The 22,605-nt window shown below is 41.7% G+C and overlaps 1 protein-coding gene across 1 annotated transcript; it reads left to right on the forward strand.

Annotated features, from left to right (window-relative positions):
* The first annotated feature begins 1,254 nt into the window (after positions 1 to 1,254).
* akap1b (A kinase (PRKA) anchor protein 1b) lies at positions 1,255 to 19,702 on the forward strand. The gene is made up of 11 exons (XM_074640028.1): positions 1,255 to 1,402; positions 8,069 to 9,693; positions 11,569 to 11,696; positions 12,041 to 12,167; positions 12,259 to 12,386; positions 13,885 to 14,062; positions 14,509 to 14,659; positions 16,570 to 16,637; positions 16,787 to 16,860; positions 17,972 to 18,037; positions 18,483 to 19,702. Exons 2-11 carry the CDS (start codon positions 8,094 to 8,096, stop codon positions 18,543 to 18,545), a joined length of 2,583 nt encoding a protein of 860 aa, XP_074496129.1. The 5' UTR covers positions 1,255 to 1,402; positions 8,069 to 8,093; the 3' UTR covers positions 18,546 to 19,702.
* Positions 19,703 to 22,605: the final 2,903 nt, after the last annotated feature.

Raw genomic sequence — 22,605 nt, forward strand, 5'->3', positions numbered from 1 at the left:
AGCCAGCTGTCATGTTTCTACAGTAGCCCAGAACGGACAAACCAAACACTGGCTCTAGATAGGGCCATTTGCAGATTGCAACCTCACCTATGTGAATGCAAAAACGTGAAAACGCGCAATGAGATTTTTCCATTGGGTTTGGGATTATTGCGGAAAGTAAACTCTGTGTGCAGACATTAAGATAATCTCCACAAATTAACACCCTTTATGATTTTTTAAGCGTAAATGCAATCACCAGAAGACGTAAATAAGTAAATGTTTTCAGAAACATCTTGTAGTGGACTGTTTAGCTGTAAAATGAGAACATTTTACAGCTTAACAGTCCACTACAAGATGTTTCTGAAAACATTTGAGGCGAGAAATAGGCATCACAGTAACAGAATATTGATTCATATTTTGTTTTCTGGTTCAAAGTCTTTCTATTGGTATTCTGTACAAAATCCAATAAATCACAGAAATAATTGTATAAACAAATTATACCCCCCCATCCCTATAACAATATTACTGCACCATATAAGCACAATTAATTTCATAAACAATTACATCTATACATATAAATTAATTAAATCCGATAGAAACATAAACGAAACATATATTAAAAAAAAGGAAAATGGAAAGGACCAAAAACACAAAAGATAAGTAAATTAAAAATAATAATAATAAATAAATAAATAGAAAAAAACAACTAAGTATAAGTTGTGAATTATATGTAATAATATATAATAATATGTAATATATGTAATTGATTAATATTTGATCAGCGCTGCCTAGTTTGACCGATTGATCTGAGTTTCTTTCTAGTTTTACTAGAGAAGTTTTTAACTTAAATTTGGCTCTATCATGGTGTTTACTAGTGCCCTGATTTTGTGCATGAGTCATGACTGAGATAACATGTACAGTGATCTTAGAAGCTGCACATTTCTGTGTGTGTGTGTGTGTATGTGCATGTGTGTGCATGCATGTGTGTGCATGTTTAACCTTGTGCTGCTGCAGCCTTTTCCTTGATCTCGCGGCATTTGCATCGTATCGAAAGTGACATGGAAATGTCACCTCGTAAGATTGCAGTCGTGGCTCTTTCATAACATTGACCAGGACGCCCTATACTCAGACATGACACCAAACAGACATCAGATCAACGTAAAAAGGGTATGCATGTCTGAAATAGGTGATATTTTACTGCATTCTCAGTCAACGCGAGACTACACTAAATAGAGGGGCTCGAAAAACCCGCGAGTATCGCGAGAGTTGACCAGCTGTTTAGTCTGTTTTTTTTTAGCCCTGGTGCTTGTCGCTCTACACGTGGGGAGGAGAGACCGACTTTCCAACAGGGACACGTTTGAAATAAAAACTCACATTATCAGTATTGCTCTCATCGTGGCGGCACCGAGGACTCTAAAATACTGTAAGTAAACCAAAAAAACACTGAGCGCATTTATTAGCCATTATACCATGGGAAGCATATATAGCCATATGCATGCATGCTCCACACAGCGTGACTTAGTTCAAAATCAACTCACAGGGGGTGCAACACAAAACAAAAAATCCCATTCATTGACATTTCCACGCGTGTCTGCAGGCTGTCTGTGTGGTGGTTTACTGTGTGACCGGCTGAGTGCAGTAATCTCCATGTCATTGAACACATCTTCCTCTGTAACTTAACAGTCAGCACACTCACACACAGCTAGCCTCTCTTCTCCATGTTGTGTAACTTAGATTACACTAATTCCTCTTCTCCTGCGGGCTCTGCATGCACTAACAACAGGATCATGTGTCTTGGATGGTAACAAATGCTTGTAGGTTGTCAGCAGTGCAAATGCAGCTTAAGTTAGTTGTCAGTAGGCCGGCTAGTAAAGCTAACACGCAGGTCTGAGGCCCATGCAGGCAGGACAGAAAGCACTACAGGATCGTCCTTAAACCCTGCGTCAGTCTGGGACGAGCCCTCCTCACTACTAGTGTATTTGGTTGCGTTTAAAAAGCTGTGTGATGCATTACCTTTTATGCGATGTTCAAACTCCAAAGTGGCACCTATAACACGAGGTTTTAATGATGCAATCAGCTGAAATTGATATTAAACCTTGGCAGTTTTAATTCATGTTCATAGGTGTAGCATTGTGTAACCCAAATGTGCGAGGCTAGCCTGCTAACTTCATACTATCCTGCACTGCGGCCTCCCAACCAACCAGCCATGCTTTTATTCAGAGTAGTGTAGCGTTAGGTCACAACCACCTTCATGCTGTCACGTTACGCCAGACTCCATGTAATTATCTGTGACTTCAGACTCTCGGGCTCACTGTCAAAATGCTGTGCGTTGTATCACCGGATTTAACTCCTCATGTGGATGTTCAGTGTTTTCTGATTAATTCGGCATTGAAATGAAACACCTAGTGGCTCGTATTAAATGACAGTTTTGTACTAATAGTTGTCATTGCCCCGCTAACTTTCCGCCTACACGTTTTGTTTGTTTTTCCTTCCAAAGATGGGTTGTACTATGTTAAGTTAAAAAGGCACGCAAAGACAGATCTAACGTTATTGCGCTATGCAAAAGGTACAAAAGACTGAATTAGGAGTAAAACAATCCCCTTATTTTGATACCGTTATGCATAACGCACCCTGTTACAACGCACTGAGAGGACGCGTTAAACCAGCGGGTTTCTGAGTGCAGTCTGGCGTTGTGCTCTTTGTACCTGCTAGCTAGCGAAGCTAACTAGCAAGCTAACAAGCTAATGCCATTAGCCGGGTCTATGTTGTGATGAAATGGTCCTATCGTTACACGACGGGGTTCATTTACGAGAGATAGTATCAATTAACACACGGCACATGTTTACTGTTTGTCATACTGCTTTATTGTGGATGATATCAGCACGTAGCTGGCTGAAGTGGTTTGACATTAAGAGCCATTGAGAGTTGGTACAGTGAACAGTGTAGTAGACAACCAGGTGAGTCAAGGTGCACATTATCTCGGTGCCATGGCAACAATAAGGCTAGTTAACCAAAACTTGGACTCTAGTCGTGTACCTGTGCTATCTGTTGGCCAGGCTGCATGAAACATTAGACAGTGTGAGAGACACTCACACACAATGCCTACATGGGTTTATTTAATGGTTATAAAATGTCAATCTTAAGCATTTCCTGTGTGAACTAATTACAGGTAGTAGTTTCACAGGTGTTCACTACAGTCTTAGTTGTCAAATAGAACTAACCAGTTGATTGTCCTTATTGGTGGTAACATAATATACTGGTCTAATTAATGGTTTGACATTAAGAGCCATTGAAAGTTGGTTAATCAAAACTTGACTCTACCTGTGCTATCTTTTGGCCAGGCTGCATGACACATTAGACAGCGTAACAGACACTCACACTTCTATTGAAATGTTAGGATAGTTGTGCTGGAACGAGGGCCACTCTATGATTCCTACATTGTTGGTAATGGTTATAAAATGTCAACCTTAAGTATGTGGTTTCCGGTTAACCCCACATGTCTGCGAACAGTGTGGGCGAATTAGAAAGTGCAAGTTTCACAGGTGTACACTACAGTCTAGTTGTCAAATATAACGAACCAGTTGATTGTCCTTATTGGTGATTGTAACAATAGGATTGTTTTTGTTTAATAATAATAATAATAATATTGGTCACTGAGTTTAAGTTAAGGAAAGTGATATGTTAAAGAGTAAGGTACTTTACTTCAAAGAAAAAAGATGTAACAATAGGATTGTTTGTTCCTAGTTGATGTTGTTCCGGGGAACTGTTAGTGTGACACAGACCAAAGTAATGCTAGCTAGAGCTGAGTTAACATGTGGACTGTCGTACTGAATAAAAGTCACGAGTAAGCAATGCTTTAACCGTCCAGTCTGTGTGGTTTATGAAGAACAGAACAGATTGAAACAGTGATAACATAAAGTCATTTAGTGCGATCAGGCACGTACCTTTTTTTGGGGGGGGAATTAAATTCTGAATTTATGACAGTATGTCACGTTAGTATAGTGTGCTAGTATGAAAGCTGTGTGGCTGCTCTGTATCCATTTTGCAAGCTGCTTAGGGTTGCCTGTGCTCAACACGTTGTAGGGATTGTAACATGTAAATACAGCCTGACCACTCCCCCTATCTGAACCCAAGGTCACAGTCTGAATATTGACTTTAAGGGTCAAGAAAAGCACCAAATGAACGCCGGTTTGACCTGTAAGAAGAGCTCTAGAGCAGTTTGACTGCTGAACTGCTATAGTAACCTTGTCCAAGGTGAATGTAGTGTGGGCCACCATTTCATAGGCACATTATACAGCCTACAGTATACCGGCTCATTTCTGTTTGATTTAGTTTAATATGGAAAGACTTAATCAGTTGATTTTTAAAATTGTATTGTACATTTATACATCACAGGTGATATTATCCGTTGCAAAACTGAACAGTTGGCTTATCATGAGCGAGGCATACAGTGAGCATGTGACTCACCTTTGATCGCACATGATTATATTTTTGTATTCTCGGGGAAAGTCCATTTTACTTTTCTGCTTGATATAGAAATGTGTAGGCTACAGTTCTATTAATTTCTTGGGCAGGCTTTGTTTTTAAGTGCCCTGCAAGTCTCCTCTTATTATTGCAGTAGATTTGATGAATAACGAAAGCCAGAGCAGCAATTTTGAGTGAAGGCAATTTAAATTTGATTACAATGATTTGACCAAGTTCAGTTGGATTTTGATGTAAAATAGCCCTGGTCCATTTTTTTTTTTTTTTTAACAAAGCTTTCTTTGAGGAAAAGCAAGTATTTTGATGATTAATCAAGGATTGGATCGAGTATGAACCTTTATTGGAGATACAGCAGTTAAATTATTTATATAATATTAAACTGCATGTCGTATGGAATTTTAGTCGTCATAAAATTTTATGTATTATTGTTTGCCCTTCACATCTACATTGTTGTGCTTTTGCTTTTTCATCAAAAAAGTGGGCATGCATTAACAGGCAGTGCATTTTTAATACTCTTCCTGCTACAACATCTAACGGCAACCTTTGTTTAAAAAAAATTAAAATTCTGCATTGTCCTTGTCACCGTGTCCTGCTTGTTTGATTTTTCAAGCAATGGAGCTCATTGGAGCGCACAATGCTTTTTGATAACTGACTTTCAGTACATGGACGTCTGAGCAGCCTTGAATGTACCACTACCACTATATAATCTTCTATCATTGAGTCATATCATCATGATACTCACACATACATGAATTAATTCAGTAATTTTATGAACATCTCATAGTTGCTAAAGCTCTGGGTGTTTTCTCCCTAATTTCCCAGCCTTGCTGCAACAACCTGTAACATTAGTTCCTATTGCTAACACTATAATCATTTTGAGGGAACTGATTGAGTAAATGATGTGCAGTGTGCAGAAACTATTATATCAAATGTACAAATATCAGATGTTTACAGGATTATGTTTGGAAAAAAATGGTCGGGGGTAAGAAACAAGAAACATACAGAAAGTTTGTGGGTAAATTTATCCATTTGAAATTGTCTAGCAATTTGATGCACTTGTAAAAAAACAATCAAATCATGATGTGTCAGCCTGATGTGTGGTTGGTGTAGTCTTTCCCACCTCTTTGGGAATGAGTCTTCATGCATTTTGTGCATTATGCAAGACAAGTGCCAGAGCCTCGGTACTTGTATATGTTTGCACACTCTAGCCTAAATGTTGACATTCTTAGAGGAGCGTGCCTAATGCCTTTACAGAAGCTCTTTCTGTTGTTACTTAATGTTGAGAGTATATCCCAGTACTGCTGTTAGCCTGCAGAGGGCCAGCAGTTGATTATGTAGAGCAGGTGGGAGTGCCAGCAGCCATAGAGGTCAAAAGTCATATATATTTATATATATATGTATATGTATATGTGTGTGTGTGTGTGTGTGTTTGTAGCTACCAATGGTAGCCGTGTCTGGAAGCAGGGCAGGATATGATTGAGTCACATCCAGACCATGTGATGCATTCCTCCTGGAGGAGGCAGACTTTGCCAGGTTTGTTAAGGAAAGGCATGTGCACATGTCCTTTTTTTAACATGGACAGAGAGTCACCTCCTGTTAGGCCGCACACCAGGAACCGGGAATGCAGAGGGCTGTTCCAGTGTCTTCAGCTGGGGCGGATTTCCCAAGTACAAGCTGACCATTTTGTAACTCTTAACAGCCGGGACGAACGGGGGGCGCGTGAGCAGTGCGTGACGGCTGCCTGCCTGAACTGTGTCACGCGTGTGGTGTCCACACCAGCAGGTTTCTGCTATTAGTGCATTTGACAACTTTTAGGACCTAATGATTTAAGTAAGTTGATTTACCTAACAAAAAAAAGATCCGCTGAGTTACAGACGTCTCTTTCCCAATGTATAATATTGAATCGTAACCTTTGTATTGTTATACGTATCATATCTTCAGTTGCTGGCCAACGCACAGCCCTACTTACACAGCATTGCAGTTCAAATTCAGCTTGTTATCAATAAAGATCCCAAGGTACTTGTAGTTGTCTACGGAGTCTACCACCTGTCCTTTGATAATAGTATTCTGAGGGCTTAAGGGTTGATGCCTAAAATCAATTCAAATGTTTTTGTTACATTTAGCTGAAGGAATGCACTGTAACACCACTGTACAAAGTCATTAACGACAGGACTGTGGCTGTTGTTGTGCTGATCATCAGCATGGAGGAGACTTACTATGACAGAATCGTCAACAAACTTTAAAATGAATCTGTTGTTGTGCCGGCTTGTCGGTGTACAAAATGTAGAGGAACGGAGAAAGGACCCAGCCCTGAGGGAAGCCCCGTGGATGAGGACAATTCCCCTGACATGCATCCATTCACCCTCACTCTCTGAGTTTGGTTTGTTAAGAAATAACAAGGATCCAGCCCACAATATTATATTAATTATATAAATCTAAACCAAAGTTATTGATAAGCTTGTCTATTAAAATGTGAGGTTGGAAGGTATTAAAACAGATGAGAAATTCATAAATAGCAGCGTTTCACTGCCTTCAAGATTAAAAACAAGGTTAAACAGAGTGGTGGTAGCGTCTTCCACCCCTCACCCAGCCCTGGACGCAAACTGTAATGGGTCAAGCAGGTGCTCAGTGTTGGTGCGAAGTTGTCTTTTTAACAGTTTTTCCAAAGGACTTCATGACTAGGGAAGTCAGAGCAACAGGCCTAAAATCATTAGAAACCTCAGGATGATTGTTTTTGGCCACCAGGATAACTATAAACTGCTTCCAGCTGATTGGCCCCCTCTGCTGGTTGACTGACAGTTGAAAAGTGTAGTGGAAGATGGGGGGCTAATTGTTCTGAAGAAGAGGAGAGCAGGCGGCTACTTATGTTGTCAGGCTCTGGGCTTTTTTCTAGCTTTGGTGTGTTTAAAAGAGTAGGCCACAGAGTGAGCATCAAAGGGGGTGGGACCAGTGCATGTTAGCTTGTTTTTTTCAGTTCTATAATGTCATTACTAAAATCAAATCTGTCAAACTTAAGCTAAAACTCTAAACTCCTTTGCCAGCTGTTTGTCGGATTTAAAACCATCAAGAACAACCTTAAAGTGGCTTTTTTTTATTTGACCAGACCAGGGAGAAACCAAATTATTGTTGCCAAGTTCTCTTTCTAACTTTTCCTTGTATTTGTGTTTTGCTCTCCTTTTTTCACTTTTTATCTCTCACATCCCTCGCTTTCTTTCTAGATACACTTTCAGACACTTGTTAGGGATTACATTATCTTCACAGAACGTCACATAGCAGCTGACAACATCAGTGAGCTCATCAATGTCAGTACAGGACTCTTTAAACATGTCCCAGTCCGTGCAGTCGTAGCAGCCCTGCAAGCTCCGGATGGAGTCATCAGTCCAGTTCTTGGTCTGTTTCATGAGGACTTTGCCCCTCCTCAGAGCGGTGCGATACGTAGTGATGAGCTGCTCGCAGTTGTGCGCACATGAAAAGTACTATATTCATTTTGAACATGCAATCAACAAGCAGATCCAGACCAGTTTTCCCAGATTTGACATACATTTTTTCCAGTATAAGCTGTCCCTCAACTAATACAAATGTGTGTGTGTGTCTTTGTAACTTTCAGGTGTAGCTGTTAGTGTCCTGAGGAAATGCCACTGAGGTTTCGTTCTGTTGTGCCCTACACACTACCCGGAGTCCTTGCACTGATTGGCTGGTGGTGGTACATCTCACGGAAAAAAGAGCGGTCCATTAGCCATGACAGCCCAGAGGGGGCTCCAACTGCTATGGGCCTTAGAGCATCTCCAGCGGAGGGTAGCAATGGTTTGGTTGAGAAAGGCACTGTATCCCCCACAAATGACACAGAAAGCCCCACCCACAGACCTCCGAAGGTCGGTAACCTGGGAACAGAACATGAAATTATTTCCCAAATCCATGTCCATGACACTGAAGCAGCACCTTCCCTGAAACAAAGTTCTGAAGAAGCTGCCCCTCACCTTGGCAGGGTAAGACAAGAGGAAGTCCATAAACCCTCAGTCTCGACTCTACCATCACCTGGCAAAGAAGACAGCCTACAGCTGTCATTGAAAGACCCAGAGAAAAGCTCAACACCTGCCTCGATAAAAGAGCTGGAGAAACACCTAGTCAAAGAGCCAGCCACAGTAGAAGAGGTCATCTTGCCCTGCCAGTCTACCAAAGTCACCAGCTCCTCCTTCCCAACAACACATCTTTCTGATGCAGAGAGGCCGGAGCCAGAAGGGGAAGTTGCAAAGCACTACAGCACTGTTAATACACAAGATGAGATGGGTGTTTGTGCAGTCACCTCAGCCAAAGTGCAGAGAGTGATCCCATCGGAGGCCGACTCTCTAGAAACACCCCCTTCAGCCCAGGATTTCCGCCAACACATTCTAACCAGCACACCTATCCCCCTGGCTCTGATCTCCACGGCCCTGACAACGGTCCAAGACTCCACCACCACATCGGAGACCCCAGATGACATCCAGGTACAACAAAGTGGCCATGGAGAGGAACAGGATCTGGAGCTTCTAGCAGCTGGACTCATAACCGAGGTCATCTCGGCAGCTACCCAGGAGGTCCTTGGTGTCACCAGCTGCCAGTTCACAGACAACAGCCAGCCCAGCTGCAGTAGCAGTACGCCACTGGCTAGCGGCAGACTATGCTCCCAACAGGAGCCAATCGCAGCAGCACAGCAGCACCGCCATCTATCGACAAGCCCCTCCCAGAAAGGCTGCGAGTCTAGAGAGGCCACAGAGAAGGAAGAGTTTGGGATGCCTAATGGATGCTCCTCGGCTCCAGCATGGGAGCCCGTTGAGGTCAGTCACAGGGTTCATCAGACAAACCATGCCCAGAGAGGCCACTGGCTAGCACCATCGCACCAAACAGCACTAAGCACCCCTTCGCTAAACGTGAAAGCGAAAGGGGACGAAACGGCTGCGCTGGCCGACGACTCGGCCTGCAGCACGTGCCACTCTGAGGATGGCATCAGCAACGAGGATCTCCAGAACAGCACGTTTGACAACCAAACGGATGTGATCCAGGTTACAGACTTGTCAGCAGGAGAAGCCACGCAGCCTCAATCACTGGTTGAGACTACTGCCACGGAGGCATCGGTGTTGGCTGAATCTGGAGACAGCTCTGTGGATGCTGTGTGTGAGATAAAGAGGCTAAATGGATTGGGCCTGAGGAATGGAGCTCATGGGACGTGTGACGTGGAGACGGACCAGTCCGGAGGTGAGGCATCAATCTGTTGATTCTTGGTGTTGGTGTTACAAGTGTTGCTGAGTACAGCCAGACCGGTACTGGATTTTCTTAGGCTGATATTGTTATTTCAGAGTGTAAAATTTGGACAATGATATATCGATCAATGGCAATCCCTTAGATTTAGAAAAAATATTTAGAGCTGCCCCCTGAATGCCAATGATGGGAATCATCAGTCGAGAAGCCCACATGTCAAATTTGTCATCAGTGCACGTCATTTTACACAGAGCAACACAGGATAACAGCATGACAGGATATAATGTTTCACAAACGGAGTCTTGTCTCCAGAATGAGTGGTGATAGAAACAGGGGGAGGCATTGTGACATGGAACAGCACAGCTTGATTCAGTCGGCCGTTCTGATGCCCTCAACTCCGGTGAATGTTAGCGAAGTCTTCCTAGTTAAATAAAGGTTACATAAGTAGGCTAAACTGGTTTTGAACCCAGACCCTGGTACCACCTCCTCTACTGCTGTACAGCGTGAATGACTTTGGCCTACAGTGCAGTCCGGCAGGAGATGCTCTGTGGTGCTCTAGGATTTTATAAGTGAACTATGGCCTGTATGCACACTTTTTATTTCTCCGACTGTGTTGAAATGTGATGTTTCCACATCGCAGATGATGAGAGGGCTGCTCCAAGGAAAGCCTGAGCTAACTATAAGCTTTATTAAAGAGGAAAAGCCTACTCTTAAATGTGGAGAAGGTGTCTGCCTCTTGGGCTGAAACTGGGAGCTTGTTCAACAGAAGAGGAGCTTGATAGCTGAAGGCTCTGGCTCCCGATCTACTTTTGGAGACTCTAGGAACCTCAAGTAACCCTGCATTCTGTGAGCGCAGTGCTCTAGTGGGGCAATAGTGTACTATGAGGTCTTTAAGATATGATGGTGCCTTATGGGCTTTGTAGGTGAGAAGGATTTTATATTCTATTCTTCACACTTCACAGATTTTGCCCTCTGAACTTCCGGAAGATTTTTAATGTGACACATCTGCAGGAAGTGTTGTTTTCATTAACAGTAGCTTAACATCTAGAGGAAGAATGAAAAGAGCATGAATGATTGGAATAGATAAATGGAGGAGACCAGTATTTCTGCTGAGAGAAAAACAAAGCAGTGATGAGTATGGCATGACAACTACAGTGTACATGCTAAGTAATAGAGCCGACCGATACACAATATTTGGGGCCGTATCTGTGTGACCAACCTCAGTACAGCGTCATTACAAAAGCAAAACAGAAATCCTTCTGCAGTGCATTACAAGTGAGTTGTAATCTACAAAAATACGGTTTTGTTACTGTCACACTTTTTTCTCTCCTTTGTTTTTTTTCCTCTCTCGCTCTCTCTCTCTCCTCTGATCACTGTGTGTCCCCCATGGGTGTCTTTTTCCTATTGATGGACTTCACAGGTGTATTTTGGCCTGTATAAGTCCATAGTGTGCTATTCCTGACAGAGTTGCAGTGTGTGTGAACAATTAAGAGCAGGGAAATATCAGGCAACAGCCCACTTGTTCATATAATAAACTCAGCATGAGCTGTGTATTATTAATTGGTAGTTGGTAGTAGATGGAAAGCTTTAATTGTGACGCAGTGACAGAAATTGTTCCCATTAACAAAAATGTAACTGCAACTCCCAAGTGGAGCATATTTGTGATTAAGTGATTTCCTGCCAAATGTGACCAGGTGGCGTGGCGTGGCATTTGATGTGATGAAAGACATGCTGATGTGTCACAACTAAAGATATGATTTCTGTTAATGATACACTAGACTCACTGAAGGATGGGCACTGGAACCTGAAACATCTATGTTGCTGTGTAAATATTGCTGGTAAAGGGGATGATGATTTTGTGTGTGTATCTAGGCTCTGATGTGAACAGTATGGACTCGGTGGACAGCGGCTGCACTATGGGTGTTGCTGGGGATAGCCAGAGCAACCACGCTGCCTCCTCGAGCTCTGAGCTCGTCATCTGGGAGATTGAGGTGCCAAAGGTGAGTCAGAACAACTGGCACAAGAAGTAAAACCTGTCAACTTATCAGTGTGACATGATATCAACACCTCACTGTACACCACTTCACCAGAATATTTGAAATGCAAAGTTCTGCTTGCGTATGCTGACCCCTTGATAAAAATGTATACTTACTACTACTTATACCACGAATAGTTTTCCAGAGTTGTCAGCATTGTTTTTTCTCTATTTAGAGAAGTCTGAATTGTGACCAGGCTTTTTAACATTTGGTTCACATTCTTATAAAATGATAACACTGCAAGTTTTGTATGAATGAACTGTCCTTTTGACATGTTCATGTCTTTTCTGCCTGTTTTCCCGCACCAGCATCTTGTAGGGCGGTTAATAGGGAAGCAGGGAAGATACGTGAGTTTCCTGAAGCAGAACTCTGGCGCAAAGATCTACATCTCCACCCTGCCTTATACACAGGAGTTCCAGATCTGTCACATAGAGGGTGAGTGGGAATCTGAAACTATTGAGCTCAACGTTTTAGATCACTGTTGTTTTGAACTACACCTAAAACTGTGACTTGTGTTTCTCTCCAGGTACGCAGCAGCAGGTTGACAAAGCCCTGTCCTTGATTGGGAAGAAGTTCAAAGATCTGGACTTGACCAACCTATATGCACCTCCGCCTCCCCCGCTCACATTGCCATCACTTCCCATGACCTCCTGGGTAAGGGTGGGCTCTCTGGCTGCTCTGTGCCACCATTACTGAAATGGACTGATTTTTTTTTTTTTTTTAGCTGCTGCAATATATTGCCAGACCTGCAAGGCTGAAAATTAAGGCATACTGTATGTCAACCCAGGCTTCATGACATAAAGTTTCCGTAGTTTCTCTTGATTTGTCCTTCCGTAGAGTGAGCTGGTCAACCGCTCAATTGTGATGAGAACTTACTAATAACTAGTGGGAAGTGTTGCAACTAATAGGTGTATGCAGCAACCTCCAGTGCTGTGAAATGAAGCGAGTCAATCTCCATAGACCCCCATGTTAAATTGCCTAAATTTACAGCCAAAATCAACATATTTACAGCCTGGTACAAAAAACTGTTTTATAGCGAATTCTCTTGTTCATAACAACTGGACGGGGGTGATTTTTCTCATGTCATCTTAACTTAAACGCTCCAAAGTGTGTATACACTTCATCAAAGTCAACAAAACTGAAATGCAGCACCTGTGGGAGGATACTCACGACAAAGGGGCCGCGACAAGTCCCTTGCTTAAATATTTATCTATCACCCTTTTAGACCTCGAGGCATTTTGATAACTTGAGAAGGACGGGTACTCTTGTCTCAGTCTACTGCTGGTGTTCCAACATATTCTGTGACCTGCAACAGTGCTACCTTTCTAAAGGTTACCCGACGGTGACGTTAAGTGCACTTTGCATGTAGTGACCAGGCATTTAGTTGATATTTTCTGACTGATAAAGTAGAATTTATTATTTCCACTGTGTTGTTTTTATCTTCTAAACACAGTTTTCGCAGCCAAAGGAAAAATGAGTCTGGGCCAGGTTAATGAAAGTCACAGAGAGCAGTGCCAAAAGATGTGGTGAAAGCCGAATACCTCTTCAGCACAGTAGAATAAGGAGTACATATTTTTCTTTATTACCTAAAATGATTTGATTACAGGATTTTAAAAGTTAAGCGGATTCAGAACTGTGTACAGATTCTATAGTATACTTTCAAACCCCATCCCGAGTAGACGCATGGCAAAACACCACAAGTGTCTGCTACTTGTGAGAAGAACCAATACAAATCAGAGTCACAAGTCCAGTTCAAAGGCTCATTAGACACAAACATGCTGCACATAAGTACAGTATGTTCTTATTTTAGGCAGGACTGTACAACCCTAGAAAGTGAATGCAGCAGCAGCAATTTGCTTGCGAGGAAAACAGTAAAATTACCATCATACAAGCTGCAACCTACAAGGAGTTCTGCCTGATAGGTTTGTTTTATTGGCCAATGCTTTACATTGCTGGATGATGTTGCATTTCACAAAGGTTAAGCAACTTTTCTCTGTTCTCTGCACTCTGGCACTGCACTGGTCTCATTGAAGAAATTGAGAATGCTGCATTATTTATTTGGGATGAAGTGTAGTTTTAGCCAGAGGCAATGCAGATCCTGGATCATGGAAGAGTAACAATTCCTCTTGTGTACCTTTTTTTGTCTTCTCAGCTTCTGCTCCCCAGCGGAGTGACCGTTGAGGTGATAGTGGTGAACATTGTGTCAGCCGGTCACGTCTTCGTCCAGCAGCACACCCATCCCACCTACCACGCTCTGCGAAGCCTCGACCAGCAGATGTTCCTCTGCTACTCCCAGCCGGGCACCCCCGCCCTGCCCTCACCTGCTGAAGGTAACCTTGGTCACACGGCAGGGTGTGTCGCTGATACATGTTTCTGCAGTCTTTGTCATTCTTATCCTAGTAAACCTTTGAGTCCATAGGCAGCTGGAACGGCATCTTCAGCAACCATAAAGATACCCCAGCTGCATTTTTTTTCAGCAATTGTGAAAATTGAAAACCAATTTTATAAAATATGCAACAAAATGTCTGGCCCCATAAGAGGTCAGGAAAGCCAAAGTAACTTAACATGAACTGAACACAAAGGGGAACATAATTGCTGATCAGACCATTTTAGACACAAAATACAGCGACGTGGGACAATTTGTCTTCAGTGTGAACATTTTGAAATGTTATACGTGTATTAAAGTCAGCAATATTTTTTTCCTTGCTGTCACTAAATGACTGTTGTACTGCTACTTGCAGCTTTAATAGTCTTTGTGTCTGTGTCTGTCGTCCAGTTGGTGTGATCTGTGCAGCTCCGGCGGTGGAAGGAGCCTGGTGGAGAGCTCAGGTCATCACCTTCTATAAGGAAACTAATGAAGTGGAGATCCGATACGTTGATTACGGAGGCTATGACAGAGTTAAGATTGACTCACTACGGCAGATAAGGTGAGTGTCAGAGGCCTCGCTGGATCACAACTGTGTAATGCCATTAAGGATAAGAACTTCTAAACAAACATGATGTAATTGCTACTCTGAATATAGTTGCCTTCAAATCCTGGTGAACATCTGCTTTGTAGCAATCGCTGTGGGAAAAGTATTCCAAAGTCTTCCAACTAGGAGCATTCCCTGGAATTAAGACTAATCCTAATTTAGTTTCAGTGCAGGAAGAATCCCTGTCCAGGTAACCAGCTGTACTGTATGTATATACTGTAATCACACAAATGCAAATTCTCATTTTCCAAGTCATGAATGAATTTGTATTCTTGGTGTAAATTAACTTTATCACACCTATTATAATATCACTCACTTAAAACATGAAAGATTAAAAACGGTTTTAAAAAAGATGAGATGGAGACCCTGGGGTTGTGGGTTTCTACTCCATTTCTCCTCCTGAATTTTGAAGCCAACCCATTATTGTACTGGCAGTCTTCCAGAAACTTAGAGCTGCACACATTCAAATCTCTCCAGCTATGCGCTGCTCCCTGGTTCCCATCCTCTCCCAGTACAACTCCAGTATAGCTCCAGTATGTCCCCAGTCTGCATTGTCTTTCTTTTCCCCGGCAGATGGCTGTGGAGCTGGGGTTGTGCTTTGTCAGACTTCAGTATATTTAACTTGATGTATTTCCATATAGTAAATAAAGAGCAGCATGTTTCCTGAGGAGCTTCCACACTGAAATGTAAAATGTAACTTTCATTTTGGAAATTCACAAATGAGCGCAAATTTCTATATCACACCTCCAAAGATGTGTCCATATTCTACCGTTATCTGATAGTTGCAGCAGTGATCAGTGTACCCTGACCTTTACCACTACTGCCAGCATCAGGTTAAAAGTTTCAGTTGTAACTCTAACCTTACCCTGACTCCACTTTACTGGCTGAAACACAAACTGTTGAAAAAGCAAGTACGCTTTGATGGGAGCAGGGTCTGAAATTAGCACGTGAAATGTGGGTAAATTGTAATTGGCAGTAGAAGGTAAAATCGTGAGGCCATCCGCCACTTTGACAGACAGGAAAAGCATTTGAGATGGGAATAGAGAACCAATTCCTAGTTGTCTGAGTCCTCGGCATCTCGTGCCTCTGTGACTACCAATCCCTCTTCGATGCTTTCCGACTGTTACGCACGCACAATGACGCAAACGCACGCTGTATCATGTTTGAGTTTGTTTGGGACCGGAGACACGGTGGAGAGAAAGAAAGCGCTCTAATAGATATTAGAGAGAGAAATATGATATTGTTTAACTTCCTAACACTAGCTCTAAGCAGCGTATAATACATCATTAAAACTGCTAATGCCAAGATTTTTTTTTAGTCAAAGCAAATATTTAAGTAATAATCATTTGAATTGTGTGTTTTTATGCAAATAACCACTATAGATGACAGTAACAAAGTACAGTACTGTGTACAGTACCCTCCCACCCCTGACAAACAGGGCTCTCCCGGAGGATACGGTGTAATTTGAACTCTGTAATTTACTGTACATATGTTTTTATGTAAAATATATCAAACATTGAATGACATTATATCTAAAATGTTATTCCTTCATGTAGCGCATAGATTTCAAGAGGGCAGACAAAAAAAAACACTTACCTGTCACAGTAGTAGGCAGTGAAAAAAGTGAATATCAGACCCTGGATGGGAGAGAGGAGAGGAGCAGCTGGTGGTTGTGATAATAAACTGTGATGAGCTGGTAGAGGCAGAGCCAATAGCAGGTACTAACAGGTCAGTGTAGATGAGAGGATTTTAAAATGTGTAAAAGCTTATAAAAATGTTTTCAATGTGTCACCATATGTAAAATATATATTTGTATATTATGAGACATATTTCTATACATTTACAACTGATTTCTTATTTTCCAGGTCTGATTTTGTAACACTACCGTTTCAAGGTGCTGAAGTATTGCTTGACAACATCGCCCCACTTCCAGGTACAACTTTGTTTAACACATCATTTTAAAACTTAAGGCTACAAACAACAACTTAACAATGGCAGTGCAGAAAGCTTCAGATATTGTATAGCTGGAGCTATTGTTCCTCTCATTTGTTCTCACATAATGTTTAAAATGTCCTTCATCAGGAGAGGATCGTTTTTCACCAGAGGCCACATCAGCGTTGGAGGAGATGACCAGAGGAGTAGCGTTGCTTGCCCAGGTTAGACCACCTTCCTCACTAAACTAAACTCCAGAGTGTCAGCCTACATTCACACTGATTCGCTTTCCTTTTAAAATGCAGAACTTGTGCTAAGTGCCTAGCATCCACTAAGGATTTCAAGAAAAAATACTATTCGTTAATCACTGGGAACTAGTCGATGATTTTTCGAAAATCGCTGCAAAATTATATATTTTTTTGAGACAGGACAGTAGTCGCATAAACTATACGTTGTTTTTTATAATTTAATGACTATTTGAAAAATCGAAAATCATTACCCATCCCTAGCGTCCACACTGTTTTGGCGTTTTAGAACCCTAAAAACAGAGACATTTGAAAACGCTGCTGTATTTTAGTTTGAAAACTGTGTTTTAGTCTGGACCATGGATGTATAAAGAGAACTGGATTCAGCGGCGCCCGTTCTTTCCTATGAGAGTTGCTCAGTGGCGCATGAAGCCAAAATGGCTCGACTGCCGAGTGATAAAGTACCCGCATCATCCGGCGATCTTCTGCATCCATTGGACCCGTAAAGAAGGCGCAGTAGCGTTTCTTTCACATGAACGGAGGAAGGAAAATAACTGGATTCAGCTATTAGTGCATTTTAACAACTTTTAGGATCTAATGATTTAAATAAGGGCTATTCAAGGGTTCATACTGGGAAATTGATTTACCTAAAAATAATTATCCGCTGATTCACGGACGTCTATTTCTCAATGCAGAAAAAGTCAAGCTTATTCGAGTGATTACGAGCAGCGTCTCCAGTGGCCCTATCAGCCCTACGGAGCAGACGTTTGAAGGCGCAGTTTGCGGCTTTGAGAAGGGCGATGGACGTAAAACGGAGGACTTTCCTTTTGTTATCTATACTTATTTTGTTCTGCACAACTATTGTCAAGTTCACAAAGAAACTATAAATGAACAAAGCATCAACGCTGCTCTCCAGTACGACGGGGACTTCCAGCCACCCGGCAGAGCGACAAGTGTGTGTTTTCGGGCGTGTTGGTATGGACGGAGATTATTTCTAAAAACGGTGCTAAAGCGCTCGTGTGTACAGAGATGGTTGGAGTAGTAGTGTCAACTGTAACTGACTGACCATTTGTTTGTCACTCTCTGTAAGGTCTCGAACTACGACAACAACACAGGCCTCCCACTGGTCCACCTGTGGAACATGGTCGGAGAAGAGGTAAAATGCTTAGACACACCTGGTTTGCAAATGACCTTTGTACTATATGTGACATATAGGCCAACTCGTAGTTTTAGGGTTATGTATATCTGTATTGGTAGTTTCAGGGTTGAGGATGTCGGTAGTAGCCACATGGAATAGCTTTAAAATGACTACTTTCTTACACATTCCTACTTTCTTGCAAACAGTTGGTACAAACATGCTTAGTTGACACTACAGCTGGAATCAGTACATACATTAAAGTCTGGGTAAAGTAAAAAGCCTCAAGGACATAGTCTCTAACTTTCCTGGTAGGCATTTAATGAGAAACACAAGTGAAAATAATAAATAAAACTGCTTCTATTAAAAAGACAAAGCCGTAGATCGGTGAGTATGACATGACTCGGTTGTTTGGATTAGTGCTGCCATCATTTGAATAAGCCGAATGTTTCTCTTCTCATTTCAGGTGATTTCAGTAAACCGTACGCTGGCAGAGAGGGGCCTGGGCGTTTGGGTGGATGGATTTTGAACTCCTAACATGCTCTGATCTCCACACGCCCCTCCCATCCATCCACCCCCCTTATTCTCTTGTGATCAGCAGTCTGGGACTCAGGTCATCCTGCGGTCTCAGCCCCACCAGACTCACCACTGGATCTAAGAAGATTGTTTTTCATTTTGTTTTTTTGTCCTCCCCGTCCCCCCACCCCTTCGTTTTTGAAAATAAATTAAAAATTGTTTGCAGGCATAATCTACAAGAACAGCACTGCTTCAAAATAAGACAACCTCCCCCTATTGTGTTTGTACACACAAAAGAACTAAAAGAAGGAAAAGGAATAGGTACTTGTAAAAGAACATTTTTAAATCTATATTGTAACTAAATAAAGGTTCAACCAATATTTTTTTTCCCTCCCCCATCACACCTTAATTTTTGCTCTGGGCCGTTGCTCACTGACTGTGGATCATCACGCTATGTGGAAGGACAAACGCCTCCATCAGACCAGGTTGACACCTGTTGTGAACAGTTTTGAGTTTCATTGACACTTCGGTTATAATCGTTTGTAAGTCACTACATTTCAAAGTTGATTTGGGTTCTTGTCTGGGTAACGGGGCAAAAAGGCTACAGAGACTGATGGGTGATAGCATGGCAAAGAGCAGAGCAGAGGAGGTCAGAGGTCCGTCCCTGGTGGAGCCCCGAGAGACGGACTTCTCTGGGGGTCTCCATCCAGAGCTGCTGCTGCTGCTGCTGCTGCAACTCCAACCAGGACGGCGGAGCGAGCTGGATGCCTTTGCTCTATACCTTTCTTCACCAACTTACACTGCATTTACAGAGGAGCCAGGAATTTCAACCTACCAGACAAAAATGCAGTTGAACAGCTTTTCAGATCGGAACTCCCAAGTTGGGCAAGATTTTCTGTAACTCAAAATGTCCAAGATGCATTTTTCTGACAGCATTTCAGCAGGGCAACATACGTCTGATGATGCAGATCACTATGGAAGGGCTGCTTGTAATGCTCAAATTACACATGTTCTGTATTTAAAGACACGACTGTAAAGATCCACTCAGATTTTGTGAAGGAACCTCCAAATCCCAAAATTTAGTGTCCCCAAAGTTGAGATAAGAATAATAAATTAAAAGAAAATTCTCGATTACGGGAACTTCTCAGAAAATTCTGCAACATAACGGCACCATAACTGAGTTGGTGTGCTTTTTTTTTCTTTTTTAAAGCTATTAAAACACTTGGTAACAAATGGTTAAATCTCTAAATCTGAAGCTGCTAGAGGTCTGTGGTGACCAGTTTTCACTAATTTACCATTACTGACATTTCATATTGGTCAAATTACTGAATGTTTCATGGGCGTCCTCTGGTTTAATAATTCCAAAGAAATGGATTTCTTGAGCTGCGACGCAGCGTTAATATACACGTTTGTGAGTTTCCGTATGATGGCAGAGTGCTGCTGTTATACTACAGAGACTTGAAGCACTAAAACTTGGACTGACATGGGAAAGAAACACTACAGTAGAGTTAGTTTGCAGCGCAGCTCTTCAGTGTCGACCTAATATCGATCAAAATCGTGTTGTTAGTGTTGCATGGTAAACCAGCTCAGGAGCACCTCTGTTCTCTGCTCTTCATTTGTTGTAAACTGACCGTTGAAACCTCCCAGTGGTCCGTTTTTTGTTTTTTTTTGTTCACATGTGGATACGATGAGCCTGGATCTATCACTTCTTCGGCTTAAAGTTGATTTGGATCAGTTGTCATAGCAACAAGTCCTCAACCCAAACTTGAAAAATGTTGATATAAATCAGATTTCAGGGGCCTGCATCAACAAGTTAATACAACTTAGTCTGGCTGGCTTCAGTGGGCCTAACAGTGGTGATCCTGGACATCGGAGCCATGAGTGGAATACTTAAAGGGGACATATCATGAAAAACTCCCCTTTTCAGTGCTTGTGCTCATACATTTGACTATCTGGAGTGCCTACCGACACACAAACCGATAAATAATACGACCCAGTCAGAGATCAAAACACATGCGATTCAACAAGCCAGTCAGATTTGGCTCCCCTTCCTATGTCACATGCAGGCTCATTAGAATGTACCACCCACCGTATGAGAACAACCTTTGAAAAAGGTGCACCATATTTTTCTTGCAATCCAATCAGAGTGTTTCAGACAGAGGGTGATTAATCAGACAGAAAAAAGAACATTTGAACATTAAAGCATGTAAACATGTTCTAGTAGAAACCCAAAATACAAGTATGAACCTGGAAATTGTCATATGTCCCCTTTAATGCGAGATGAAACAGTGAAAAAACTACTGTTTGTTAGAAAAACTGTTTTATAGCGATACTACTGTTCTATAGAAATATTTGGCGCTCTTCTACTGATGCAGGCCCCTGATGGGAACTTGTTTGTTTTTGAGAATCATCAAGATGTTGGTGTAATTATAAATTTTCTCACAAAAGCATATTGTCTTTAGTCTAAATTAAGAGTGCAGTGTCACTCGAGATAATCCCAGATTGACAAATCAATTCTTTGATGGTGTTTCGACAAACCCGAGTCTGCAGGACCATCCGGTTAGCCTTGAGGTGTGTTTCATGAAGAAGGATCAGAAGAGAAGGGCTTTATTGTGAAAAGCTTGGCTTGAGTGAGCCTAACAAACCAGGATTAAACTTTCATAAATCCAAACTCAAGACTAATGTGGTCAGATTAATTGGAAAATGGTTTAAGAACACAGACATGGAGCTCGGATCACCTCAATTCACAGGGAAGAAAAACAGACATGTAAAGAGAAAACTGGAGTTTCCATGATAATTTATTTAAACCTACTTTATTAATTTACTAAAGCAATCCTGGTAACGTCGCTTCATGAAACACTCCTCTGGATTAGCTCCACTACATTTGAAGAACAAGGTGCTGCTTAGCAGGCGAGAACCACAGCCCTAACACATGTTTCTTTTCGGTTAAATCTGCATCTGAATGTGTCTTTGTCACTGTAGTATACAGTAGATTTATTTTTTTGTCAAACATTGAATCATGTTTATCCAGTGTCATGAAGTCAGACCTTCCCTGCGTTTGCACTTCAATGTTAGATTCAGCCTATAAAGAGGAGGGATTCATTTCCACGATGCCTGTAATTCTAAATAACATGAACTCCGTTGTATTTCATTATTTTATTTTTTTTTAAAGTCTCTTTTCAATGGAAATGAAATCACTGTTACCCTAGCAATAAGGCAGCTTTATTTTGAAAGGACAAGAGTGGGGAAAGGGGCGGGCTTTAAGTGTTCCATTTGACCACAACTAAGAACGTAGAAAAGTTAACATATAGCACATGTAAACAACACTTTAAAACAACTCATCAATGATACATCATTTCAATAATTTATCTCAGGAATGGTTAATGAGCTGGTTGATTAGTGATCGACATGCCTGAAGGCAGCTGATGAAGGAAAATAGGAAAATCAGTCATTTTACAGAGAATTACATAGAAGACGTGTATGAGTTTTTTGAACAAGGTGTCCTCAAGTTGGTGCTGGAATTGGAGCAGTAGCCATAATCGTCTGTTGTTGGCTTCTGTGCATCTTTCCTCCCTTTTTTCACATGAACTGTCTGATCCTGCCTGTCCCTCCTTTTTTAAATCCAGATAAAATACTCCCCCAGTCTCTGACAACAGCCCAGAAACCCTTCACCACACCTTTAAACATCAGTTTGATCAAACTAGACTTTTTGTTCATTTCTCTGTAAATAAGATATTTGACTGTACTTTTCTATAACACTGGAGAGAAAGAGATATATAAAGGGAACATTGTTTTGTTTTTTTTGGTTTCTGTTTGGTTTGTTCTGGTTCATCCTGCCTCCCCCCCTGTGTCGGTCACTCAATGTTCTCAAAGCCGTGGGACTGATTTTTAAGTGTTTGCATTATAGCTAGACAAGTCATCATTTGATTATTTAAATGGGTGTTAAGCTCTTGTGCCCAAAAAAGCATTTAACATGTACAGATCAGTTTTGCTAGGCTCATCTTAAGTTTGATTTGTTGATTGTACAGATCTATTAAGGGAAAAAAATAAAAAAGTTATTGAAAGTGTTTATT

This window comes from Sebastes fasciatus, chromosome 7 (genome assembly GCF_043250625.1).
Source record: "Sebastes fasciatus isolate fSebFas1 chromosome 7, fSebFas1.pri, whole genome shotgun sequence".
NCBI lineage: Eukaryota > Metazoa > Chordata > Actinopteri > Perciformes > Sebastidae > Sebastes > Sebastes fasciatus.

Coding starts and splice junctions, on each gene's coding strand:
- akap1b (XM_074640028.1), top strand. CDS start 8,094: ATGCCACTGAGGTTTCGTTCTGTTGTGCCCTACACACTACCCGGAGTC. Junction 14,660..16,569: donor GACTCACTACGGCAGATAAG/GTGAGTGTCAGA, acceptor CTTATTTTCCAG/GTCTGATTTTGTAACACTAC. Junction 18,038..18,482: donor GGAACATGGTCGGAGAAGAG/GTAAAATGCTTA, acceptor TTCTCATTTCAG/GTGATTTCAGTAAACCGTAC.